The 12,708-nt window shown below is 45.4% G+C and overlaps 1 protein-coding gene across 4 annotated transcripts in view; it reads right to left on the bottom strand.

The window, feature by feature from the left end:
• CCDC146 (coiled-coil domain containing 146) overlaps positions 1-12,708 on the bottom strand; it is a 125,514-nt gene that overhangs the window by 41,862 nt on the left and 70,944 nt on the right. For 2 of the 4 annotated variants that reach the window (XM_030555364.1, XM_030555117.1), the window contains exons 3-4: positions 11,623-11,705; positions 6,422-6,631 (exon numbers count right to left, since the gene is read on the bottom strand). In XM_030555364.1, the coding sequence (XP_030411224.1) occupies positions 6,422-6,631; positions 11,623-11,705 (293 nt within the window). Of the gene's footprint in view, positions 1-6,421; positions 6,632-6,720; positions 6,799-11,082; positions 11,269-11,622; positions 11,706-12,708 lie in introns of those variants that run through there. The other 2 variants (XM_030555197.1, XM_030555276.1) reach the window with 2 other exon arrangements.

The raw sequence follows: 12,708 nt of genomic DNA, 5'->3' as shown, positions 1-12,708 counted from the left end.
GACAGGGAAGCAGGATCCAGGAACAAGTCAGGAAAGCGGACTCAGGAGCCAGAAGAGAAAGAAGGGTCCAATGCAGCAGCCAGCCAGGAATTCATTCAGTTGCGCAGACAACTTCCTGTGCCTCTCTTTGGGTTTAAATAGGAAGTGCTGACCAGTCAGGGGTTCCCGTGTTCCTCCTTTTGGGGCCCTAGAGAAGCCTCCCTGATGTGGCTTTAGGTCTCATGGTCTCTCCACCCAGTCAGTTGGTAGCAAGCAGACATCAGTCAACTGGGAACCGCATGGATCCATGTTTGAGATCTGCAGGCTCATGACAAAAAGGGCTGCTTTGTAGAAAAGGTTGGTGGGGTGATGATAAGAGGGATTTTTCCTCTGGTACCTAAGCTTCTTCCTAGGTAATTTTTGCCGTTTTTTTTAATATGTATGGTATTGAGCTGGACAAGATCTCTGGACTGGCTGTGATCTGCTATATTTCATTTGGGTCAGGCGCATCAATGCCCAAGGAGCAGAAGGATGCTCTCAAATCTTTCAGTGAGTGGGGGGACTCATGAGTGATGTGAATGAAGAGTTTATGGCCAATAAAAGGAAGATGATCTTCAGCCATGTTCTGGACCACTCTGTGAAGCCCAGAGGATTGCAGCCAAGAAGCATGGCGCATTACTACAGCATCTGACACAGAGAAAGAGGCTGTATCATCTGTGTCCAACAAGGCCTGCACGGAGGTCTGAAGGCCAGATGGTCATCAAGAAATAATGATTTGGAACTGTTCTTTCAGGTCCTCTAGCAAATAATAAATAAAATTAATGAAGTCCCAGTAGTTGTATTTATTCATTAATACATGCTTTATAGTTACCTGAAGCTGAAATGCAGCAGAGGAGTAACTTTTGTAACCTAACAGGTACAGGCTGTTGAGCTTCTTGCCATGAGGGGTAGACTTGGAGCGATATTGTCTGTGTCCTTTCATTTACTGCATCTCCCACCACAGAGTTCGATGTGGGATGGAAGAAGAAGCAGTCTGAGTCTCTCAAGGGGACATAATAAATTTTGTCATCCCTCTTGCTGGTGAGGGAATGGTGGCAGATGTCTGCCAAATTGTTTCAGCCACTGTTACCAGGACATCGTTTATTAGCAAGGCAACCCTGCCTTCAGGAGAGGAGTGAAGGATACCTGCAAGGCTGTGTTGGGGTTCTTGCACTTCCTTTAAGGGGATTTGTAAGGACTCTGCTATCCTCTTCATAAGGTCCTAAAAGAAATTGAAGTCATCTGTGCAGAAGAGGGGAGGAGGCATCACTGACTCATCCAGAGGGAAGGAGGACTTATTATATGTTGGTGCTTCTTCCTCAGCTCCCAGATCATGTTCCTCAGAGTGTTGTCATGTGAGGAGAGCAGGAGGCAGGATCCTGGTGTACCAGAGGATACTCCTTTGAGTGGGGCCTCCTGCTGGAGGGAGCTCTATAATACAGATCACCATATCTGGCCCAAGGATTTCAAAAAGCCCACTGTGAGGGAGGATAGGGTATAGATTGTGGGCCATGGGTTCATCACTGCCAGTTTCTGGAAGCTCCTCTTCCAAGTAGATTTCAAGGGAGGGAGGTCTCAATGGGAGATTGATGATACACTAAACAGAAACCTCAGAATCTGAAGAAGTATCCTCCCCCATTTCTGGAGGTGGGGGAGCTGCAGTGGTACCAGAGGTCACATCAGTACTGAAGGTGTCACTGGAACCAGACGTTGGGTCTGTACAGTAGGACATGCATGTGCATGAGGCACGAAGGTATTGGCTGGGCTAATGGTACTGTCAGGAAATGCCTCTTGGTACCTGCTAGGAGAGGACAGTCAGGTTCTTGAAGGACTAGGAGGTCCTTTGAGAACAGGAATGTGCTCTGTACCTGCGAGGTGGGCTGTTGAACAGTCTGTTGTGATGTAGCTACCAATCCTGGTGATTGTGTAGCTGGGTGATCCACAGGCTTTCTAAGCTCCTGGCCTGCCAGCATACGGAGTACTGGAGGAGCTGGTGCTTGCTTCTTCACGGAGTCCTTATGTCTAGACGGATTCAAATTGGATACCAATGCTGGTATCAAGCAGCTCTTCTTGACACGGGAAGCAGGAGAAGCCTTTTTTTGAAGTAGGTGAGACTTGGTACTGGAAGGGGTTAGGAGCCTCTGCTGTATCCACATCTGGACATGAGATCTCTTTACTGACCCACCCAACTTCCCTTCCCTCTTTGGCTCCCTATCACAGGATTTGTGCCTTCTCTTCTTGGAATCCTTCAGGGGTATCAATGCGGACCCTTGGGACTTGGTCATCAGAGTTGGAGATGTGGTGGTTGACAGGGCATTTGGATCTAGGGCAGGCCTGCACAACTTATAAGCGGCGAGGGCCACATTACTCCAAAGAAAATAGCTGAGGGCCGAAACCCCCAACCCCACGGAAACACCCCCCCCAGCACCTCCCGGCCCCACGAAAACATCCCACCCCAGCACCGCTCAACCGTCCTTCCCCAGTGCTGCCCCACCAAAACAGCTGTGGGCCAAAAAGGAAGGTTGGGGGTGGGGAGGTGATACTTGATTTTAAATCAACCAGGGGCTCCCAGCTGAAGAGGTGGCTGGGAGCCCTCAGGGGCAAATTAAAGGGCCTGGGCCTCCGGTGGCTGGGGGAACCTGGAGCTTTCCAGGGCTGGGGCAGGGATTTAAAGGGCCGAGAGCTCCTGCAGCTGAGGGGAGCCCGAGCCCTTTAAATCCCAGCCCCAGCCCATCCGCTGGAGCCATGGCCGGGATTCAAAGGGCTCTGGGCTGCCCGCAGCGGCGGGGAGCACTGAGCCCTTTAAATCTCAGCCGTGGCTGGGAATCTCTGCGGGCAGCCCAGAGCCCTTTGAATCCCGGCCACCAGGGCCGGCTTTAGGCCAATTCAACCAATTCCCCTGAATCGGGTTCTGCCCCTAAGAGAGTGCCGCACCCAAGCCCCAATATGTTGTACTGGCAAGAGCCGGTGCGCTATACCGGGGTGGCCCCGCTTCCACGGGGGCAATTTAAAGGGACCTCCCCTGCTTCTACTGACCAGGCCTTTTAAATTGTCACCAGAGCCCCACTGCTGGAGCCCTGGGATAGGGCTGCAGTGCTCTGGGGGCTATTTTAAAAGTCCAGGGCTCCCGTTGCTTCTACCGCCCTGGCCCTTTAAATAGCCACTGAAGCCACACCACTTCCCCAGGGCTCCTGCGGCTATTTAAAGGGCCGGAGCGGTAGAAGCAGGGGAGCCCCAGACCCTTTAAATAGCCCCCAAGCCCCAGGCTGCTGCTGCTACCCTGGTGGGGGAGCGGGAGGAGGGGGCACTCACTGTACAGGGTGGGCTGTACCCCCTGTACCTTCACCCTCTGCCCGCAGCCAGCCCCTGCTGCCCCCCCTGCCCGCATCAGCCCCAAACCCCTTGCCCTGCCTGCACCAGCTCCTGTCTGCAGCCAGCCCTGCACTCCCTGCCCGCAGCCAGTCCGTCTCTAGCCAGCCCCGCACCCCCTGCCCTGCCAGCAGCCAGCCCCTGTCTCCAGCCAGCCCCACATCCCCTGCCCGCAGCCATCCCGTCTCCAGCCAGCCCCTGCCGCACCCCCTGCCCTGCCCGGACCAGCCCCACACCCCCTGCCCTATTTCCAGCCAACCCCTGCCGCACCCCCTTGCCTGAAGCCAGCCAGTCCCGCACTAATCTGTCTCCAGCTCTGCCAGCCCCTGCCACACACCCCTGAGGCCCTGCCTGAAGCCAGCCAGCCCACCCCACACACACTTGTCTCCAGCCAGCTCCACACCCCTTGCCCTGCCTGCAGCCAGACCCTACCTCCAGTCAGCCCCTGCCCTGCCTCCAGCCAGCCCCATGTCCACTGGTGCCCTGCAGTTCCCAGGGCAGTAACTCTGCACACCTGCTTCAATGAGGGGGGAAGAGAGCAGCTGGAACCCACATATGTGCACAGCGTAGGGTGACCAGACGGTAAGTGTGAAAAACAGGGACGGGGGTGGGGGGTAATAGGCCTACATAAGAAAAAGACCCAAAAATCGGAACTGTCCCTATAAAATCGGGACATCTGGTCAACCTAGCACAACCCCAGGGAGTGGCAGGGACCCACACATGTAAAACAGAGCTTATTTCTAGTTCAGGCCCATCTTTTTAAAAAGAACTTTATGGAGGGTTAACATACATATGTATTTTCCCAGACATGTCAGGCTTTTTGGTTCTTAAATCTCCATCCGGGAGGAAAATACGGACGTATGGTAACCCTATTGGTACAAAAAATACATACTGTGGTACATCCCTTAAATCAGAACTTTTTAATAGGGAACAAGTTGCTAAGGAATGAAAGGCTTTATATACATATATATATTTTAGTCATCCCTGCCGGGGCCCTGCCGAAAATGTTTGAATTGGGCCCTTGAATCAGAACTTTTTAATAGGGAACAAGTTGCTAAGGAATGAAAGGCTTTATATATATATATATATATATATATTTTAGTCATCCCTGCCGGGGCCCTGCCGAAAATGTTTGAATTGGGCCCCGCACTTCTTAAAGCCAGCCCTGCTGGCTGCGGCTGAGATTTAAAGGGCTCTGGGCTCCTTGCCGCTGTGGGCATCCCAAAGTCTTTGACTCCCAGCTGCAGCTGGGATTTAAAGGGCTCTGGGCTCCCCATGGCTGGGATTCAAAGGGCTCTGGACTGCCCGCAGAGCGCCATGTGATTTAGAATCCCCCTGCAGGCCGCACAGTGAGGCTCCGCAGGCCACATGCGGCCGGCGGGCCCTATATTGTGCAGGCCTGATCTAGGGTCACCAGACAGCAAATGTGAAAAATCGGGATGGGGGTGGCGGGTAATAGGAGCCTATATAAGAAAAAGACCCAAAAATCGGGACTGTCCCTATGAAATCAGGACATCTGGTCACCCTATTTGGATCTCTCAAGGCTGATGTGGGAGGGAGGGGCAGGAGTAGTGGGAGAGGAGTTGGGCTGTGAAATGGTAGCAAGCCCCAAGAAATGCTTGAACCGGTCTTCCCTCAGCTTTCTAGATTTGCTCTTGAAGCCAGAGAAGACCTTACAGTTTGATGGAGTGCGTGCTCCCTGAGGCAGCAGAGGCAGCAAGAACATCCATTACTGAACAGAAAAGACCTTTTACAGGTCTGGTGTGGTTTGAACCCTGTGGTCTGAGGCAGAGTGGAGGGCCCCAAACAAAGGGATCCAAGGTGGGCAAGAAACCCCCACTACTGGGAAAAAAATAATAGAGGGGTACCCCCCCAAATGCACAGAGTGCAAAGAAAACAGATGAAAAATAAAATAGATGAAATACAATTGAGTAAGGAAAAAAAATAAGAGTTAGCAAGCTAACTAAGGGACACCACAAGGCTGTGTCTCAGGCCACAAGCAGTTGAGAAGGAACTTGAGCAGCAGAGGTCCACCCTGCCGTATATACTCTCGGACCAGAGCATGAGGATGTGCAGGGCACAGGTGTGGACCTACAGACACTGCTGCCAAAAATCTCCAATCAAAAGCGCAAAGGCGGGCATGCACACCTGAAGTGAAGTGCCCATAGGGACAACTACTCAAAGAAGGAATATGGGTTGTATTCCATTAGCACATATATATACACAGATACTTTTTTTGGAAAGAGATAGCATTCAGTTGTAATTGTACTATAAAAGTTTCAAGTATACTACATGACAATTATACTTCATTTCTCTATTGCATGGAAGTGGAAAGATAATTTGAACACTGACAGTATTTTTTGCAGCAAAATCCATCTATTTAAAATATCAAGCTGCACTTACAAGACTCAACCTTTCATGAGAATGTCAAGCATTTACTTTTTCCACAGCAAAGGACTATATTTAGTCTCTTCTTTTGCAGAAAATATAAACACAGCTTACATTTTCTTTTTATTACTTTAATAGAGAAGGCTGAATATCTATTAACTTTGGGGTTTAAAAAAGTTAGTTCTGAAGGCAAACATATTTATGACATCATTTCAACACAAGCCAAATTGCTGAGTCTGATACATTTTTCTTCATTTGTACTAAAAACAGCCCAAAAAATAGAAGGCTCCCAGTGAAACCTAATCATGGTGCCAGTTTGGTTACCAGAACGATGGGACAATACGCTCCACTAACAGTCTTTACCAAAGGCTGTAGAACACAGTGAAATCAATTATTATTTTAATCTCATATTTATACAGTACCTCAAGGGACTCCAAGTACTCTATACATTTTAAATGACATACAAATTACATTCAGGAGTAATTGCATCCACCACTGGGGAAAATCATGGCAACTGTTTAATAGACAACACTATAACTGTTTAGAGGAAAAATAATGCAGGGAGAAATGGGGTTATATTGCTTATTATCTCTTTAGTGTTGAGTTATTTAAAAATTGCACAGAAGTGAACCTGAACATCACCTACCTGTTCAATTTGTACTGAAGCTCATACTCTCTTTCTTTAATAGCAGTATATTCATTCTGATATTTAAGAAGTTGCTGTCTCATCCTGGAGACTTCACTGGTAAATCCTTCTGGGAACTGATCAGCTTTTTCCAGTGCCTGTTGCTGCTGTTCTATTTCTACAGTGAAACGTTTGGCATCCTGCAACAGCTGGATCTCTGACTCCTGTAAACTGTGTTAAATAAAAGCACTTAGGATCATGCATTAAAAAGGCACGAGAAAGAGATTTTGTAATTATATTATTGTATCTTACATGCTGACCTATAACTTTAATATAGAATGGGACACCGCCCCCGCTCCTGCCAGGAACATCAGGATCTCTCTCTTTTTCTCTGTGTCTAGGCTCAGTTACAGTGGGCTTGGTGTATATTCATGGTCCATGTGATAGACAACTCTAGATGAATGGAATACTACAGGATGGGACTAGTGTTATAAAATAGACTGGGGAAAATATGATAGGCTGCCTTACTCTGTGGTGGAATAGGAGTGAGAGTGGCATTCACGTTTATTTAAATTTGATTTTTGTGGGAGCATTTAAGCAACTAGTGGTTTGTTTCATAGAATCATAGAAGATGATGGTTGGAAGAGGAGGTCAGGAGGTCATCAAGTCCTACCCCCTATCCAAAGCAGGACCAACACCAACTAAATCATCTCAGCCAGGGCTCTGTCAAGCCAGGCCTTAAAAACCTCTAAGGACGGAGATTCCACCACTTCCCTAGGTAACCCATTCCAGCGTCACACCACCCTCCTAGTGAAATAATGTTTCCTAATATCCAGCCTAGACCTCTCTCACTGCAACTTGAAACCATTGCTCCTTGTTCTGTCATCTGCCACCACTGAGAACAGCCAAACTTCATCCTCTTTGAACCTCACTTCAGGTAGTTGAAGGCTGCTATCAAATCCCGCCTCACTCTTCTCTTCTGCAGACTAAACAAGCCCAGTTCCCTCAGCCTCTCCTTGTAAGTCATGTGCTCCAGCCCCCTGATAATTTTCATTGCCCTCCGCTTCACTCTCTCCAATTTATCCACATCCTTTCTGTGTGTGGGGGGCCCAAAACTAGACGCAATACTCCAGATGTGGCCTCACCAGTGCCAAATAGAGAGGAATAATCACTTCCATCAATCTGCTGGCAGTGCTTCTACTAATGCAGCCCAATATGCCGTTAGCCTTTTGGCAACAAGAGCACACTGCTGACTCATATCCAGCTTCTCGTTCACTGTAATCCCCAGTCCTTTTCGGTGGAACTGCTGCTTAGCCAGTCAGTCCCCAGCCAATAGTGGGTACCTGGGATTCTTCCATCCTAAGTGCAGAACTCTGCACTTGTCCTTGTTGAACCTCATCACGGTTCTTTTAGCCCAATCCTCCAATTTGTCTAGGTCACTCTGGACACTATCCCTACCCTCCAGCATATCTACCTCTCCCCCCAGCTTAGTGTCATCTGCGAACTTGCTGACGGTGCAATCCATCCCATTATCCAGGTTATTAATAAAAAGGTTGACCAAAACTGTTCCCAGGACCAACCTCTGGAGCACTCCACTTGATACCAGCTGCAAACTAGACATTGAGCCATTGATCACTACCCGCTGAGCCCAACAATCTAGCCAGCTTTCTATCCATCTTATAGTCCATTCATCCAATCCATATTTTTTTAAACTTGCCAGCAAGAATATTATGGGAGACCATATCAAAAGCTTTGCTGAAGTCAAGATATATCACATCCACTGCTTTCCCCATATCCACAGAGCCAGTTACCTCATCACAGAAGGCAGTCAGGTTCATCAAGCATGACTTGCCCTTGGTGAATCCATGCTGACTTTTCCTGATCACCTTCCTCTCCTCCAAGTGCTTTAAAATGGTTTCCTTGAGGACCTGCTCTGTGATTTTTCCAGGGACTGAAGTGAGGCTGACCAGTCTGTAGTTCCCCGGGTTCTTCGTCTTCCCTTTTTTAAAGACAGGCACTATATTTGCCTTTTTCCAGTCATCTGGGACCTCCCCCAATCGCCACGAGTTTTCAAAGATAATGGCCAATGGCTATGCAATCACATCAGCCAATTCCCTCAGCACCCTCGGTGAATTCGGATGCATTAGATCTGGACCCATGGACTTGTGCATGTCCAGCTTTTCTAAATAGTTCTTAACCTATTCTTTCACCATTTTGGGCTGCTCACCTCCTCCCCATACTGCATTGCCCAGGACAGCAGTGTGGGAGCTGACCTTGGCTGTGAAGACCGAGGCAAAAAAAGCATTGAGTACTTCAGCTGTTTCCACATCATCTGTCACTATGTTGCCTCCCCCATTCAGTAAGGGGCCCACACTTTCCCTGACCTTTTTCTTGTTACTAATATACCTGTAGAAACCCTTCTGTTACCCTTCACATCTCTTGTTAGCTGCAACTCCAGTTGTGTTCTGACCTTCTTGATTACACCCCTGCATGATCGAGTAATATCTTTATACTCCTCCCTAGTCATCTGCCCAAGTTTCCACTTCTTGTAAGCTTCCTTTTTGTGTTTAAGCTCACCGAAGATTTCACTGTTAAGCTAAACTGGTTTCGTTACTTGAGATCTCAGCTTCAGTGGCTATGATCCTATGTGCAACCCACAGTTAAGTGAAGTGGCATCTCATGTTACTGGAGCTTTTGCAAGACAGGAAAGGAATTTGGCTCTTAGGAGAGAGATTCTTTCATTTATCCATTCCCTGTTGGAGAGGTGACAGGCATGATGCAAAAAGATCACTAACAGAAAGATACAGGACAGATATTAGGGTGAAATCCTGGCCCATTATAGTCAGCAGAAAAACTCTCATTTATCTAAGGTGAAATCCTGGCCCCACTATTTATTGCCTGTCCTTCAGCCTAATCTTCTTCTAGAAGGCCAGTGAAATGATGGACAGTGATCCTAATCTGCAGGTTTATTATGGTGTTCAGTGTGCATCACCCTCCCTGACTTCATTACTGATGAATTGCCCAACTTTGCTTGTATTGCTAACGTCTGGCTGTATATAGTGACAAGGTGTCTTGTTATAAATCCAGCAATGTAGCCCACTTTGCTTGTTGTAATAGTTGAATAGCTGATGTTTAAGAGTAAGACTATTATTAACATGCATTGCTTATTATGGAATAGTTACAATGATAAATGAATCATGAGACCTTCAGGTTATGCAATTTACAGCATGAAATCTTTGTTATATGAATTATTGTTCATGCTTTCTGAATATGAACAGATTTACCAAATTAATTTTACATTATACTAAAAGCAGTTCAGCCACATTTGACTAACAGCATAGAAAATTTCAAATTCAAAAGTCAAAATTGGTTTTGAGGTTCACAAAAGATCTGAAACAATCAAAGCACTACTATTTGCCCATTGTTAATTAAAAAGAAGTTAATGCTGCCTCCTGCCTCCCGCCCCCAGCAAAAAAAAAAAAACTCAAAAGCAAAAGGAATTTGGAATCTCCCAGATGGAGAATTTATACACCAAATTTTAGCTCAGACAATTTTGATATACCAAAATGAAGCTTACCAAACAACTGGATACATAATAGAAATATTAAAACAACCAAAACATAGGATTTCAAATTACACAGACAATAGTATAAAAGCAAAACATTAAACTGGTCATATAGCACAAACAGCTGAAATGGAACAGGGGAAAAATTCAGTTTATTCACTGCACGGCAAGGTAGATAACCACTTCCTATTCTAAGAAGAAAATATGAAAACCACATATTTCAACAGAAACTAAGAACGTGCTCTGTAACAGGAACTAAATCCTTAGTGTGCAAATGAGTTATATTTTAGCTTTTAAAGGGTGAAATTCAAGTGTAGTGGAAAGGGCTTGTGCAAGGCCCTATATACCAACCTGAATCCTATTTTAGCTCTTCTAAGAAGATTTTTCTGTTTTGAGAAGAAATATTTTTGGTTCCAGGGGTAATCCCCATTTTAAGAACAGGGAGTCTCTCTCAAGTTAAGGGACTCTTTCAAAGAGAAACAACTTTTAAAATAGTAAGATAGGAATTGCAGTGCAGAATCAAAGGTGAATCTAGTGGAATATGTTATTCCTAACAGCAGATTGTACCCTCTGCTTCAAGGGAAGCTACAAGAAATCCCATAGTGGACAATTATGGAATAACCTAACAGTGTTTGGCTTACACTTTGAAGCTCAGTTTGTTTATAATCCTATCTAATGTAACTGAGAATGTTCCCACTGGGTAAAATTCACTCCTATGCAGAGGGTCAACGCAAGGCCTAGACATCATTTAAGTCCTGTATAAACCCTCAAATAAGGTGAAAATAGGTGAAAACTGATACAAAGACACTGTTTAGAGCAGTGGTCCCCAACCTTTTTGTCTGACCGCATTGGGGACCCTTGATTTAGAGTCTCAATGTCCTTATCTTCCTTAATTGTGCCCTTTAAACCCTATTAGTTCAGGTTTCCTACTTCTGATAAACCAAAATAATTTCTTATTCTGTGTTTTTCATATATTTGGCTATTTGCTCTACACAGTTGCTCTCAGTCCTTTTAATTTTTACCTTACATTTTACCCACTGTAGCTTATGCTCTTCCATTGCCATCACTAGGTTTAGATTTCCATTTTCTGAAAGATATTTGCTTAGCTCAAAATTACCTCTTAAATCTTGCCATTTAACCATATTAGGTTTTTTCTTGCCTTCCTGCTTTCTCTTTTAAGTCCAGTGACTGTAAGCAGGTCTTGAACGATGTATATGACCTTGTGCAGAGCCTCTGCACTGGGGGATTTTTACTTTTGAAGGCGGCACGCAAGCTGATTTTCAGTGGCACTCACATTGCCTGGGTCCTGGCCACCAGTCCAGGGGGCTCTGCATTTTAATTTAATTTTAAATGAAGCTTCTTAAACATTTTAAAAACCTTATTTACTTTACATACAACAATAGTTTAGTTATATATTATAGACATAGAAAGAGATCTTCTAAAAATGTTAAAATGTATTACTGGCGCACAAAACCTTAAATTAAAGTGAATAAATGAAGACTCAGCACACCACTTCTGAAAGGTTGCTGACCTCTGATGTAATGCTTTGGTTAATGAAACAATTCCAAAAAAGGAATTATGGCCATGGCTAATCTCTATAATCAGGTATTCACAATGAAACAAGAACTGATATACTGAAAATCTTCAAGTATTGTACCTTATCACAGTCTCATGCAGAGCAGTGTACTTCGCCTTCAGCTCAGCAACTCTGGTGCCTGGGAGCTTTCCAGCAGAAAATAACTAGAAAAGGGGAATAGACAATTATTAAATCCAAGAGACATTAACATTTTTATGTATACTTAGACTTTTATAATTAGTGTTGGCAGACTTTTCTTCAGTTCTTGATAACATCAAATAAAGATCTACACACAAAAAATGCTGGTTTATTTAATAATTTGTAGTATAAATACAAGTATAAAGAACACATCACAATTACGGAGTTGATCAGACCTCTGTTCCCATTCTGCTCTCCCTGAGTGTACCCCCTAAGGTGTTAGGTCTGCTGTCCTTACCTGTCTGGAGGTGGAAGTACACAATTCTCCCTGTCTTAGACCATGACCTGGAAATGCCACTCTGTACCTGCCCACTGCTTATTACTATGCGGGTTTGACTGAACCTGTGTTTCAGGAGCTTCTCACTAATGCTATACAGTGGCAAAGAGCCTTCTTAAAACAAGTAGGTTTATTTAGGAAATGGAGCAAAGCTTTAGAGAAAGGGATTTAAAACAAGAGCTGACACACATCTAAACTCATCTAACCTTATATTTCACGAAGAGTTAAGGTAGATGGGTTTCCCTCTTGAGTTACAGGAACAGAATATGCCCTTCATATTCTTCTAGTAAGCCCAGAAAGTGTTTCTCTTAGGGCTTGTCTACACTTGCAAGTTTTGTCACCAAAAACTGCCTTTTGGGACAAAACAGCAAGAGTGTACAAACTACAATGAGATTTTTGTCATGAAAAACACCCAGTTTTGGCGACAAAACTTCCACCCCTACGAGAGACTTTTGTCTTTTCCCCTCCCTTTATTGTCGACAAAGAGCTAGTGTAGACACTGCTGATTGTTTTGTCAACAGAACTGTCTTCTGCCAGTATCCCACAATGCCTGCTCTGAACGCTCTGCTCAGTGTTTTGATCTCTGCTGCCCTGCAAGCATGCACCCCTCCCCTTTCAAAGCTCTGGGAAATATCTGTGTGCTGCTCCACTTGGGGAACAAATGAAGAGCAAATCATTGGAATGTTCCTATT

Source organism: Gopherus evgoodei, chromosome 1 (genome assembly GCF_007399415.2).
Source record: "Gopherus evgoodei ecotype Sinaloan lineage chromosome 1, rGopEvg1_v1.p, whole genome shotgun sequence".
NCBI classification, from domain to species: domain Eukaryota; kingdom Metazoa; phylum Chordata; order Testudines; family Testudinidae; genus Gopherus; species Gopherus evgoodei.
This window is presented reverse-complemented; position numbering and strand designations above follow the sequence as displayed.